This window comes from Lontra canadensis, unplaced genomic scaffold (assembly GCF_010015895.1).
Source record: "Lontra canadensis isolate GAN:19392208 unplaced genomic scaffold, GSC_riverotter_1.0 scaffold67, whole genome shotgun sequence".
In the NCBI taxonomy this organism is placed as follows: domain Eukaryota; kingdom Metazoa; phylum Chordata; class Mammalia; order Carnivora; family Mustelidae; genus Lontra; species Lontra canadensis.
In genome coordinates, this window is record NW_022631061.1 from 10,143,753 (window position 1) to 10,158,781 (window position 15,029).

At 38.7% G+C, this 15,029-nt stretch overlaps 1 protein-coding gene across 1 annotated transcript in view; it reads left to right on the top strand.

Moving 5' to 3' along the window:
* Nucleotides 1-15,029, top strand: part of FREM2 (FRAS1 related extracellular matrix 2) — a 152,969-nt gene that overhangs the window by 71,466 nt on the left and 66,474 nt on the right. Inside the window, exon 4 of the mRNA XM_032880117.1 lies at nucleotides 5,333-5,563. Coding sequence (XP_032736008.1) covers nucleotides 5,333-5,563 — 231 coding nt within the window. The remainder of the gene's footprint in view (nucleotides 1-5,332; nucleotides 5,564-15,029) is intronic.

Below are 15,029 nucleotides of genomic sequence, written 5' to 3' on the forward strand. Positions count from 1 at the left end.
ATCCAAGAAAATGTTGGCAATAAAAATAAAACCTGGGCAATCCTGTGTTTGTCTGCAAAACAATTATTTGAAATTTTACTGGTCTGTGAAATTCAAAAGCCTTAAAGAGTAGATCCCTATTCACACACACACACGCACACACACACGCACACACACACGGCATACACCATACTTAACCGCAGCCACAATTCCTCCTACGCCCTCACCATGTTCCCTCTGACCTTTGGATGACCTTTGGATTACCCCTTATTTTTAAAGTGCTTTTTCTTTGTTAACTGTAGAGGAGAGATTTTTGCGCTATGCTCTGCTGATCCCTTAAGGTAACGTTGCTCAAGGCGGTCTAGTCCACCTACAAACCTTCTGCAGTCAGGACATCTCTGCTTCCATCTTTATTCACGTGTACCTCTTCCAAGCTGTCATTTCCACTCTCTGTATCAAACCTTCAAAAGCATTGTGAACACTCTTATTGCTCTCTCTGTAGAAGCATGTTTTCGCCGTACCCACACACTTGCTCTACAGATCGGGAATCTGATCCTGTTTTACTTATTGTCAGTTGAGTGATGAGCCTTCACTGTTCTTTGAGCTTAAAAATATGGAGAAAATAGTAACGAAAAAACAGAGAACCTTAGCAGTTCTTAAGAATGTCTTCACCTGTGTTTGCATTTTGCCTGAATTCCTGGTGGGTATATTAGTTTACTCACTTACACAGAGTCCCCTGAAAGTCCTGGGAAAGTTACTAGTGGAAAAATATTTTTGAAACTATCTTTTAACATTCTTCTCTTCATTTTCTTTTTGAAGCAGAATCCTAAAACACCAAACGAGAGCTCTTTTTTTTCCTCCTGATGTTATTTTTTCCACCAACTATGATTTCCTCTGTGTTTAGATGAGCACCAGCCATTCTGCCAAGGTTCTTTAGCTCTACTTGGTTAACCTCACATGTTACTTAGTAACCTGGGGAGATAGGAAGTTGGCAAGACTTGTGTGTGGCCCACACCCATCAATCACTGAAGAGGGCAATAGCATTCAAGCTGGGACAGAGAATGGAAGTCAGATTAAAGAGCAGGGTAGCCTCCAAGAAGTTCTACAATGAATGCATTTCATGTTTTTGTTTCCTAAAACCTCCACTTTCACTTATGAACTTTTAGAATTAGATAGTTTGCATGGTATCTAAAGGCACTTGCCTTCAGGAGCACAGTTAGTAAATCATGAATTACATGAAATGTATGTATATTTTTTCTCAGAGATGATTATTCATTTTATAACCAATATAACCCATTACTAAATTAAATATGTCTGTGCATTTTATAAAGGTATTTGAATTTCAAAGATCTTTTTGCTACCGGTTATCGAGCACTTACTAAATATGAGATACTTACATTAAGCACATTAGGTACTGCGCCTTTATCTTTTACTCCTTACAACTTACTTTACTCACTAACTCAACCTAATATTTTCTGGAGTGCTTACTGAGTGCCAGACACAGTATTACATAATGGGATCTGAGCTGGTAATAATAGCTAACATTTATTGAGTACTTATTATGTGCCAGCCCTAGTTACCCATACCTTACATAGTCAACCCCGTAAGAGGAGTGTCATGATAGCCCTCATTATGCAGGTAAAGAAACAGAAAGGTTGTCATATGATCAAAGCTACGAAGGGGCAGAGCCAAGATTTGGCCCCAGGGCTAACTTTCTTAACTACCACACCATGGTGCTTCTTAAACCCTCCACAAATCAACAACTTATGAGGAAGAAGTTCGTAGCCTGCCTATGATCCCTTGCTGCTATGTGTTGGAGGTAGGGTATGAAATCTGTTCTCTCATTCCCAAAGTACCTTGCTTAACCTCCATGCCATTTTTTCATGCCAGAGGAAAAGATGTGATTGTGGTTTTGCTCAGTAAATCAAAGTAATATATTTTGTTTAATAATTAATTCTCTTTGAAAAAATAAAAGCATAAATTTAAGCCCAAATTTTAAGCTTTTTGATTTCCAGAATTCTTTTTGCCCCACCTAATCATGTTATTTATAATATATATGGTTTATCAGCTGAATATTTATATCTCTAGGTAAGAGCATTCTTGGAGCATTGTGTGTACTTGAGTGTCTCTTCTACCACATTTGATTAAAACGTGGACTAATCTGTGTCCCCCAAGTCTACAGGTCATTTCCTCATCCCATATTAAAATGGGCACCTATGTCAAGCACCCTGTGGAGGTATGAAGTATTTAGTAGGTGTCTACATACCCTCAGATTTTAATGCACATAAGATATACCTGGATCTTGCCAAAATGTTGATTCTGATTCAGGGGGTCGGGGGAAGGCCTGAAATTCTGCATTTCTAACAAGCTCTCAGATGTTGCTTATGCTGCTGGTCCATGGATCACACTGTAAGTAACAGGATAGATCAGCACTACCCTCAGAGTAGATGCTGTGTGTTAATTATAAAAAGAAAATCTTTATTTTTGATCCAAACCCAAGTTTAGTATTTCCTCTAAGTCTTATTTTACCCTCTAAAAATATAACCTGTCCTTCTTAGCTTTATCTCATGTTTGAGAAGCATTATCAACAGTTTAAGGCAACAGTCTTTTTTTTTCCCCACAAAATAAAGGGGTTCCTGGATGGTTCAGTCAGAACAGTATGTGACTCTTGATCTTGGGGTTGTGAGTTTGAGCCCCATATTCAGTATAGAGATTACTTAAAAAAATAACATCTTAAAAAAAGAGAAAAAAAAGAAATAGCTTGTGCCTTGAGAAAAGAGAGGAATAATGTAAAAATACAAAAGGCATAGACAACAGAAAACACAGTTTTTCAGTCAGTTAAGCATCTGCCTTCACCTCAGATCATGATCCCAGGGTCCTAAAATCAAGCCCCATCTCCCGTTTCCTGCTCTGCTGGGAGTCTGCTTGTCCCTCTGTCCCTCCCTGCTCCTGCGTGCTCTCTCTCTCCTCTCAATCTTTTTTTTTTTAAGGTTTTTGTTTTGGTTTGATTTTTGTTTTTTGTCAATATGAGAGTGAGAGGTGGAGAGAGAGAGAGCACAGCAGGGGGAGCAGCAGGCAGAGGGAGAAGCAGACTCCCTGCTGAGCAAGGAGCCTGGTGAGAGACTGGATCGGTGGACCTGGGATCATGACCTGACCTGAAGGCAGACGCATAACCAACTGAGCCACCCAGATGCCCCTAAATAAATAAAATCTTAAAAAAACAAAAACAACAACATTTCTCTTTGCTTGGCGAGTCAACAATACTGCCTGTTTATAATTTACATCCAACATTCACTTGGGGATATTTATAAGCTCCACCCCAAAAATTATATGTGTTTTTAGCAGCAACAGTGAGATTTGGTTTTACAGCATATTTTTTTTGGGTTGGATAACTTGATTATCACTTAGTAAGGATGACTAGTTAGAACTAGTGGACATTCCTTGCATTATACTCATTTCTTTTTGTTTTTAACTGCCTTTCGAATCTCTAGGTAAACAATGTATTGTTGGCAAAACAAAACAAAACAGAAAAGTTGGCAGTAGGTATCAGAGACCAAATAATAGATTCTTTGCTGGCCCATGCCACTGGGGATAGATGGGTCAGTGAGCAGCATGTGTGCTGGAACTTCAGCAAGAAAGATTCCTTTCATCATTGTGTTGGCAGTGACTCATGGTGGACCCAAGGGGTGTTGACAACCTGTCTGTGAGCACTAGGAACCAGAGAGCCAACAGGAAGCCTGCAACATTGAAAAAAATATGTAGTGCTGGGGTTCCTAGTTCTGTGCCCTTTTTCCTCCTGACATTAAATAGATCTTTACCTACTATTGAAAAAAAAAATTGCAGTATTTATATCTCCATTGTTTTTCTGAGATCTATAAAGCAAAAATATTTTAATGAAGTATTTATTTTCATCTTCATTTTAAATGTTTTTTTTAAGATTTTTATTTATTTATTTGACAGACAGAGATCACAAGTAGGCAGAGAGGCAGACAGAGAGAGAGGAAGGGAAGCAGGCTCCCCGCTGAGCAGAGAGCCCGACATGGGGCTCGATCCCAGGACCCTGGGATCATGTCCTGAGCCGAAGGCAGAGGCCCCACCCACTGAGCCACCCAGGTGCCCCTCATCTTCATTTTAAGATGAGACTCACAGTAATGTGCTCAGATGAAGGAATAAATATTCACAATAATCTTGCATAAGCACCACTCTCTAAAAAGAAGATAATTGAGAAATGTTACAAAGACTTTCTTTTTCAGACTTTTAATTCTACCTAAGATTTTTTATTTTTCCCTTTTTAAGTCTGTCTTTCCTACCAACTTCTCTTAAAATGTCAACATTTAAAGAAATATATTTGAAGATTATTCTGTTAACTTGACTCACTAAGAGGTTCTGATTCAGTACTTAAGGATATACTAGTGTAAGTACTACTGCAATTTTATAATTTTTCTATGACATTGGATTTATTGACTATTAGCTATTTATAGGTAATCTATGATTTGAGTATATGGTATAGTAATGGTGAAGATCCTCTGGTAATGTAGTGAAAGACTCAGAGATCCTTCAACCTCCTCAGCTCACTACAGTTGACCTTGAATGAACCATCCGAGTAAGCCAAACGTACTGCTCATAATAACCATATATATTTAGCTCTCCAGTTCTGTTCACATGGTTTCATGGAATTCTGAAGTCTTCTACCAGAAAAAACCTGGATGTGGTCATGTTGACAATCACTGAATTAGATTCTTTAAGCATCCTTGTTCCAGTAAATGTGCAGAGAATATTGTAATTCTTTATTATGCTTGGCCATTTACAACTTTGATTATCAAAGAATTCTTGACTCGCGAGTTTCTTATTGGTTTATATTTTATAGAGAGATAGAGCTTATATAGATATAGATAGATAGATAGATATAAGAAATATCTATCTATCTCTATGTATATAAGAAAAGAGAACTTTTTTTATGTTTTTATCTTGTGACATGCACAATATAACACATGCAAAAATAAATGGGAAAAGTTTTTAGACTGAATGAATTTGTAGGAGTAAGAATATTCATAACATGAATATCAATTTACTGGGTCTTGCTGTGTAAGAGTTTCCATCTAACACAAACATAGTTCAAAGAATATACAGGAAACCCATCATGGAGTAAGAATAGAACAGAATCATGAACTGACCAATACCTACAGGAGAACACTTTCCCTGTGGGACCCATACCCCACTGTCCATTTCATGGAATCAAACCTGAATCTAGTAACACACAGTGCAAAGTAACACAAAAAAGTTAACAATGAGGAAAACTGCAATAATCCAACTGAAAATGAAACTAAGAAAATGATACCATGTCTTTGTGAAGGCATTGGCACAAGAGACGGGACTGCAGAAAAAGACAAAGACTTCAAGGGCAAAGCGCAAAAACAAGTGCAGTTCAACCCAGGCCAGACCAGGGCCACCTGGAGAGTTCGGATCATGAGCGATGGGGAGCATGAGCATTCGGAGACTTTCCAGATCATTCTGTCAGAGCCGGTGCTGGCTGCTCTGGAATTCCCCTCAGTGATCACGGTGGAGATTGTTGACCCAGGAGATGGTAAGAGCTATCATCACTTGTTTGTGTTGTTGCTGTTGGGTTTTTAATGACAAAATACCTCATAGGGGAAGTTTTAAATTCAGTGTTTGGACTTTCTGTGAGGAGAATGTTCTAGACTCATGGTTCAGTATTCTCAGATATGCTGATGGGAGAGGGAAGCCAAAAACTAATAAATTAATTAATAAGGAAAGCTGTATTATTCCAAATAAATGAACTACAAACGTACATATGATTATCAACATGTTATTTCTCTTATTATAATTCTATCCTTTAGAAACAATATTGCTCGTCTCCTTTTTCTTGAATTAATTCATTGTTTCTTAAACTCTTTCAAATGTCTTTTAAACTTTCCTTTACACAAATAGTTTAAGAATTAGGCCATTTTTTGATTAATTTGCTCCCCATGGTACACTTGATTGTTCTAGTTTACTGCATATATTTATGACCCAAAAATTTTCATTTGGCCCGTATGCTTCCACATTTGTTACATAAAACCCACCTGACCTATCCCCACTCTTCGGTGACTTGTGTCTTAAAACATTGCTCTTAACTCCTATTAGGTGATGTTTTGTTGTCAGTGCACACCTTTGGCTGATGTTGGTAAAAGTAAGTCTCACTGCTTTTGTGTGTAATTTGACCCATTCCCTCCCCCTGCCATACTTCTACAGTGCTGGCTTGTCTCAGTGCAGTCAGGGAAAAAAAGAGAGAGAGAGAGAAAGGTTGAATGGCTTTTTGAGGGCTGGCATTTATACAAAGGTTGGAGAGACTCTTCTAAAGCTGAAATCCTGTCAGAAGCCAGACGTGACTTTCTTTTCAACTGCCAGCCTACTTTATTTTGTCAGTCAGAAAACTCTTAACTTTTCTGTGAAGATACAATCTACTGTGTACATGAAATGGAGACGTGTGGAAATCTCCGGGTTAGAAGACTGAACATAATTAGAACGCATAAGAGAACTGGGGCTCTGGGTCTGTTTGTTTAACTAACATCTCTCCTTTAGTTAAAAATGAAGTTCAATTATGTTTATAATTCCTTTAAAGAACAGTTGGCATTTAATTACATTTAGTTTTATTGGCCCTATCTAGGAATAAATAATTAAATTTTCTTCTACTCCTGAGTTTTGGGTAAGCTCTGGCATAACAAAGCTTTCTTTTGAACAAGCCCATGGCAACTTTAAACATATAAACTGGCCCATCAATTAGAGTTTGTTTGAAGCTCGCTCTTTCTTTCTTTCTTTACTTTCATAATCTCGAGGCCCAATGTAGGGCTTCAACTCATAACCCTGAAATCAAGTCACATGCTCCACCAACTGACCCAGCCAGTTACCCCAAAGCCATTTCTTGATATTTTATTTGCCAGTTGGTATAATTGCCATAATTTACCTTAAGAAATAAGACACTTAAACTCATGGGAGCGCCTGGGTGGCTCATTTGGTTGCGCATCAGACTCTTTCTTGGTTTCAGCTTGGGTCGTGATCTCAGGGGCTTGTGATCAAGCCCCATGTCTATATGTCTAGCTCTGCACTCTGCCAGGAGTCTGCTTGAAGATTCTCTCCCTCTGCCTCTCCCCTTAGTCTCTCTCTCTCTCTTTCTCTCTTTATCAAATAAATAAATATATTGTTTTGGTTTTATTTTTAATTTCTTTATTTGGCAGAGAGAGAGAGAACACAGATAGGCAGAGCAGCAGGCAGAGGGAGAAGGAGAAGCAGGCGTTCTGCTGATCAGGGAGCCCAACTCAGGGCTTGATCCCAGGACCCTGGGATCACGACCTAAGCTGAAAGCTGACACTTCACCGATTGAGCCTCCCAGGCTCCCCTATAAATAAATCTTAAAAAAAAGACACTTAAACTCATTTGTGTCTTCTTATTTATAAGCTCGGTATAACACTCTATACTTTATACCCATATTAGGTCTGAGAAGTAGAATATTAAAAACAAAATACAGGTGCTCCTGGATGGCTCACTCAGTTAAGCGTCTGCCTTCAGCTCAGGTCATGATCCCAGAGTCCCAGGGTCCAGCCCCACATCAGGCTCCCTGTTCCGTGGTGAGTCTGCTTCTCCCTCTCTCTCTGCTCTTCCCCCTACTTGTGCTCTCTCTTTCACTCACTCTCTCAAATAAATAAATAAAATCTTTTAAAAAACGACAACAAAATACATACACACAACTTTGCCATAATTTCATTTCATGTAATGGTCATCTAAGTTGTTATGGAATTTTCTAGATGAAATTCAGCCCTAGTCATTCTCGGCCATGGTCATCCCTAGGATAACTGACCAGTGTCCCATAATGCTTGGTATATTCCCTGTCTTGGAGACCATTGGTCTTGAAGTTACAGGATCTGAGTTTGATTCCCAATTCCACCATTTCTAGTTTTATTACCTTAATCAAATCAAACAGGTTTTATTGAGATTTACTTTCCTAATGTGCAAACTATGAAAAATTAATGATTCTCATATAACATCATTCTTATGAAAAAGCTCTATAAAACATAAAGCACAATATGAATGTTATTTCTAATATCACAAATAACATTGTTAGATTTCATTTTAAGAGATTAAAGAATCCTTTTTTCCCCCAATTAAGGGTCACTTTCCCTACCGTTTCAAAATTTTGATTATTTCTTTCTACACTGTCTTGTAACTCTTCACATATACCTTGGCTAGCCTTAAGAACCATTATGCCTGTAAGCTCCCCTTCTGCATATTACTTCTAGGACATGACATGAGATTTTATTTTGCATACATTAAAAATGTATCTAGCTCATACTTGTGCTGGGTATAGCGCTGTTAGGGCTGCAAAGGTAATAGGATATAGTTCTTTCTATCAAAGCACATATGCTCTCATGAGAAGGAGAGCCCTGTAAATAAGTGATTACAATAGAATGTGATGTGGTACAACAAAGTGTGTGCAGTGTTATGGAACCAAGAAGAGGAAATATCCAACTTTGCTTCATTTTCATCTGGAAACTGTCTTTACCTATTAGCTAGTTTATATAAACCCATGCAAATACATACGTTTCCCAGTTCTTTACTTGCCTGTAACTACTACTACTAATGATAATAATTGAAATTCATCAAACACTTACTATTGGTGGTGTGCTTAACATACACACATTCCTTTACTCACTTTTACCTCACACCTTGTAGACATGCCATTTTAGGCATTTTACTTGTTTATAGAATGCTCTCAACTTCACATCTGACAAGTTTTACTTTTTTATTTATTCTTTTTAAAAAGATTTTATTTATTTGAGCGAGACAGCGAGCACACAAGCAGGGGGTGCAGCAGGCGGAGGGAGAAGTAGGCTCCCTGCTGAGCAAGGAACCCGATGTGGGACTCCATCCCAGGACCTTGGGATCATGAACTGAGCTGACTGAGCCACCCAGGTGTCCCTGCATGTGACAGATTTTATAATACTCTTCCCATGTTTTATTACAAAATGAAACAACTTACTAACACAAACTCTACCCTCACACAAGCATATACATACATCCATCCTAAATTCTCACATGTTCATAATTATATTCTTATAATACTCTATGTATATTTTTTAACTTAGATCATTGTGATTTAAGTAAAGATTTTAAATACCTGTGGATTTAATTCATCACGAAAGTATCTACATCTGCAGAGATAATACGTACACTTGGGTGCTTATTTGTTTCACCTGAGGTACCATGCAGTGCCCATGTGGATAATATCTCTCAGGCCTCCAGATGTTGTGACCTTCAGGCTGGGAGTAGATTGACTCTACTCTAAAGAGTGGATCAGGTGATATGTCTTCCTGCATCTTCTGTGGAGGAGGGCAGCCTGCCTCAAAGGGCAGACACCAATGAGAACAAGTGCACCCCAGTCCTTATCCATGGGTGCCCTGGGATGGCCACGCACAGAACGGAGCTAATCTTCTAATGGCCACATGCAGATCTTGCTGTCATGCAAGTACCTTCCGTGTCAATCAGAGAGGGACCACTCAGGCACAGCTCAGCTGTCAGATGGGACATCAGAAGCCCACATTTTTGTTGAGAACAGACATATTTTGTTGCATGAAAATGGAAGACTGAAAAGGGGCTTTTCCTTCTACTCAGCAAAGCTTTATGGGGTCACAGAAGGAGGACACGCCATTCTGTTATGACTGTGGGTATTCACAGCTTCCCAGACAAATGGGTTTAGTCATTTACTGAGTACATCAATAAATTCAGTTTCCTCATACTGAAGTCTGTGGTACAAAGAGGAAAACTAGAATAGGAAGAATACAGATGGCCAAGCAGAGCTGTTAACCTCTCTTTGTCATACTGCCTTTATCCCTGCTGAGCAGAGAGCTCTATGTGGGGCTCGATGCCAGGACCCTGAGATCATGACCTGAACCGAAGGCAGAGGCTTAACCCACTGAGCCACTCAAGTGCCCCCGATTCCTTCTCTTCTTATTCTTTTAAATTTTCCCTTTATATATCAAGCCAAAAAACGTATTAGGATAGGTAAACAAAACAAGTGTTCTAGGATGATAATCAAGACTACTCCAGGTCTTGCGCAATGCATCCATGTTCAACAGTTGTTTATTGAACATTCGCTATAGGAATTCTGCTAAGAGCTGGGGATAAGGGAGCTACACTGAAGAAGGCACATTAACTCTGAAAGGGTATCTTTAGGTGATTCCTATGAAATGATTACTGCTAACAATGCGGAATGCCGTGTGCTGTGATACAGGAGCAATCAGCGCCCAGAGGAGAAATCTCTAACCTGGAAGGAGAATCTTAATTTCCTACACATTAGGTTCCCTGTCAGACAGAAACCATCTTTTCTCACTCTTAGTGGTATACAGATAATAATATTAAGATTAGTATTCAACATTTTTGTTTTGAGGAAAATAGGTAAGAGCTAAAACCTATTTTATATCAAGATCCCATTCATTTTGTTTACCTTTAATAATTTCTAACCAGGATAAATTGAGTTTTATGTACTTTATTAGCAGAACACAACCTCAAATATAGGTGTTCAAGTATGGACACTTAGCATAGACGTCTGAAGCAATTATTTTATGCAATTATTTTATATTTTATGCAATTATTAACTATTTTATGCAATTATTTAGTATTTACACTTGAAGTGTCTGCAAACTTCTGACTGAAAGGGGCTCATTCTGATACCTTTGGATACCAAAATCAACCATGAACCTAGTATGACCAGATTAGGAGATAGATATATGTATATACAGTAGAGAATAAACATACCATTCTAGAGGAAAGTAGAACTTAGAGCTCAAGGACCCTAGTCTTATTGGACTCAAAGAAAAGGCAAACTTGTATGTGTTGAGTGAACCAAACCCATTTCATGTGGTAGAATCTGGACGACATAGGCTATTCCATGAAACACAAACACTAGTTAATTGCTTCTAAAATTTTGTACATTGTCAGTGTCGACATAGGGAGATCACTGGCTAGCCAATGAGACAAGTGTACCAAAATTGAAGGTACAGAATTAGTGAAAGGGTAGTCCACTGCAGCTTAGGACACCAAAATGATAAACAAAGCATGCAAAAATTGAATTTCAATGAGTGTGGAGGCTTTTTGCTTTTTTTCTTTTCTTTTTTTTTTTTTTCTGAGAATGGAAAACCTTTTGTCTTTTGAAACACAAGGCATTGTCTTAAGAGATGGACAATTCCAAATACTTATTCAAGGTGCAGCATATATCTGTACATTCCTGGCACCAAGTGGTGGATATGAAAAAGGGGGTGCAAAATAAAACCAGTTTAGTGTCTGAAAGTTTCTATGTTCATGAAATGAAAACATTTAATGGTAGGAACAAAGATTACCCAAAGATCCACTCTGACCCACATTTGCATAGTGCTAAAGGATGATTTTTGGATCTCGTGGCATCCTGATGTGAACGTGTGATACTTGTTATCATGTGATTTAGATGTTTTCATTATTCTTATTTGTGTCTCTTTCGAGTTCCTGTAAATTTAGCCTATATCAATCACTATGTCTGTTTCAGAGTAAAAACACAGACCATGGAAATTAAGAGAGCTGTCCAAGTTCAAACACATCAGGGACAGACTTCCTACTCAGTACCACTTGTTGACCAGTCTGCGGGCACCATGGTAGCCTGAGGAGGTCCCGGAATATCTTCGGGGTTGGTTTTGAATGTGCCAAACTTTCCAAAGACGATGAACACTCAGTGCCTTTCTCCATGCGCTGCATTTTCTTTCTCTGTTCCATATAACAAAGATTTTTAGAAAACATTTTGTCCTATCATGTTTTTAGTAGAATCTGTTTTGTTTTTTGTTTTTAATCTGTTCAGGATAATTGAGAAAAGGACAGCATGAACATTATCTTTCAAACATAATGACAACTACTTTATTTCTGAGAACAGAAGTCATTTTTTGCCTAAGTGACAGCCCAGTCAAACCTAAAAGTAAACCCTGAGGTTGCAGATCAAAGCATTCATTACAGCACAGTTGCATCGGTTAATAAAGAAGGCACTCCCTGGATTCAGCTTTATCTTTCAAAATGCAAAATACAGAATAATGAAACTGATCCGAAAATCTAAAAATCATCCATGTTCATCATTAAGAATTCTGAGAGATTTAAAGAAGGAAAGGTCCCTCGTAGGCCTACCCTGTGGGAAAGCCAGTGTTAATTAAGGTTGGAGAGCTTGACCCTGCAGTCATTTTTGTGTGTGTCTCTATTTACTTAGCAGAGAGTTTACTGTTTTTAGAATACCTCCCTGACTTTGCCTCTCAATGAACCCCTTCCCAGAGGCTGCTATAGCTTCCATTTAATGGGCTCACTAGGATCTGACATAGGATATGCTGTTACATTACATAATATAGATATTATATTCATAGACCTATTATGTATTTATACATGTAACACATAATATTCTATAACTTTATTAATATGAATATCATACAGCTTTTATACCTTACATAATGCTCTTATAATTTTATATGTATAAATTTATATATAGAATTCTATGAATACATTGGATCTATAAAGGAGTTCTCAAGATACTCGTTTTTAGCTTCCTTTGTTCTGCCTCTGCCGTCCCTGCCGGCTCTGTTTTAGCAGTCATTATGTCTTTTATAATCTCAGTTGAGCCTTCTGTTTGTCTCTGGCGTGAGTGCTGCTGCCTGCTACCCGGAATGTTCTTCTTTAGCAGTAGACCATAGGGGTTATGGGTTTGGTCTTTGAGACGGGCTTCTTGGGCTCAAATATGGGCATTGCCGCTACCGGCCTAACCTTCCGCTAGTTCCATGACCTCTGTGTGCCTCATGTCCTCAGAGGTAAAATGACAGCCATAATAGTTCTTATGTGAAAGCCTTGTTGCTGGGAGAAAAACACCCAATACATGGAAAGCATTTAGAATAAGGGCTTCACAAACAGTAAGAACCCCACTCAAATTAGGTAATAATATTTTTTTGGGTATTAGCTAATAATTTTTAAGGATGCTACATAAATGCCAGTGGGGGTGGTGGTTACACTTAAAAAGCCATGCTTGCTTGGGGCAGTCTGCATGTGAGTTTCGACTATACATATGAAGTGAAGTTGAAAAATGATGTTAACTAGAAAAATCTACCAGGGAAGCTTTCTCCCTCTCTCCTTTTCCTGTTTCTCCCATAAACCACCCATTTCTGCCCAAAGTTCGGTCAGCCGAAGACTTAAACGTGGTGCTGGACCTCTTCGCCCTGTGTCAGACCAAGTGTAGGAGTGGGTTCGAGACACCCAGCTTTCATCTTTATTCATTCTTCAAACCTCCTGGCTCTAGTAACCAGTGCTGGCTTGTTTAATCAAACCCACATGGTCCATAGCATGTAGGAGGAACTCAGGTACTCAAGGGATGAAGTTATAATGCCTTATGTGGGACTTCTATGAATAACTTACTTTTAAAAGTTGGTCAGTATAGATTAGAAGTATAGAATAACTATTATATATGATCAACTCTGAGACAGGCAGACAGAGAGATCATATTCTTTTAAGAATACTAATCCCGAAATGAGGGCCCCACTCCCATGACCTCATCTTAACCTAGCTCCTTCTCAACAGTCCTCACCTCCAAATATCATCACTCTTGAGAGTTAGGGCTTCCATGTATAAATTTTGAGGGACGCATTTGGTCCATAGCAAACTTTAAGAAAGAAACAAAACTTTGTGTAATATTTATACCAATGCCATTGGAGTAAATGACCTGAGGACTGCCAAAACCTAAGTGATACCAGACTTAATTTCTGTTAGTTAATAAAGAAACTCACTGGAACTCATTGAACACTTGACTTGAATATTTTGTGGCACTTGGTGTATTTTTTGCTAATGAAATGTTACAATAATTTCTATGTTTGGTAGAATCCTACTTCATAATAGTAGGAGTAATTTTGCCCTTACAAAAGCTCATCTTGAAAACAAACAAGATATTTCTCTAGATGTCACTCTATTGATAGCAAATTTTTTGAAGTGTCTATGCCTTTTGTCTTCAAAATTTATCTCCTCCCATTTATTCTTTCAGGCTTTTGTCCTCTCTACTCCACTGAAACAGTTCATATAAAGATAACCAGTGACTTCCCTTTGCCAAATCTAATGATTGATTCTCAACTTTCTTGACTTGTCAGCAACATTTGAAACATTTCATCAGTCGGTATTTCTTAAAACACTTTCTGCACTTGGCCTCCAGAAGCCATACTCCCTCGGTTGTTCTCATCACTGGGACCCCTCTCAGCCTTCTTTGCTCAGTCTTCCTTATCTCCCTGACCTCTAAATGCCCTGGGGCTAGTCCCTGGATCCATTGTCTTGTTTATCTATAATCCCTCCCTAAATGATTTAATTTTGACTCAAACTTCACATTCATCAACAAGCCAGTAACTCCCACTTTTATCTTTCCCATCTGGACCTGTCCACTGAAATCCAGGATTATATGCCCAACTGACTAATTTGACATCTCAGCTTGGATATGTAATGTTCTTAAAATATGTCAGGTTACAGGACCCCCCATATTCAATGACTTCTCATGCTTTTATATTGAGAGATGGATGGACATACACACAGACAATGGAGAGACCACATATTAAAATACAACTCTGACTCACAAATGACAGCAACTGAGAAACGACACCATGGCCTCTGAAGCAATCAGCCCCAAATGGTCAAAATTTGATCAACAACTGACCGCTTCCCTATTTTTTCTCCTCATTTTCAAGTTAAGACCAACCAGAGAAACCAGATGTGATCCCATAACTAGTCACATAGGATGCCTCACTTCTAGTCAGCCTGCCCACAGCTTCCCTGTACCAACAGCTTCTAGTCCAGGCACACCGGCAGCCTTCCCCTTCTTCCTATGAAGCTTTCCAGCTCCTCCAACTCCTCAGCCTGCCTTTGAGCCTCTGCCAAAGACAAGTGATGGTGGCTGACTCCTTTGCTACCGCAAACTTTGAATAGCCACTGTGTTTTCATTCCACTGGGTAATCTTTGATTATTTACAC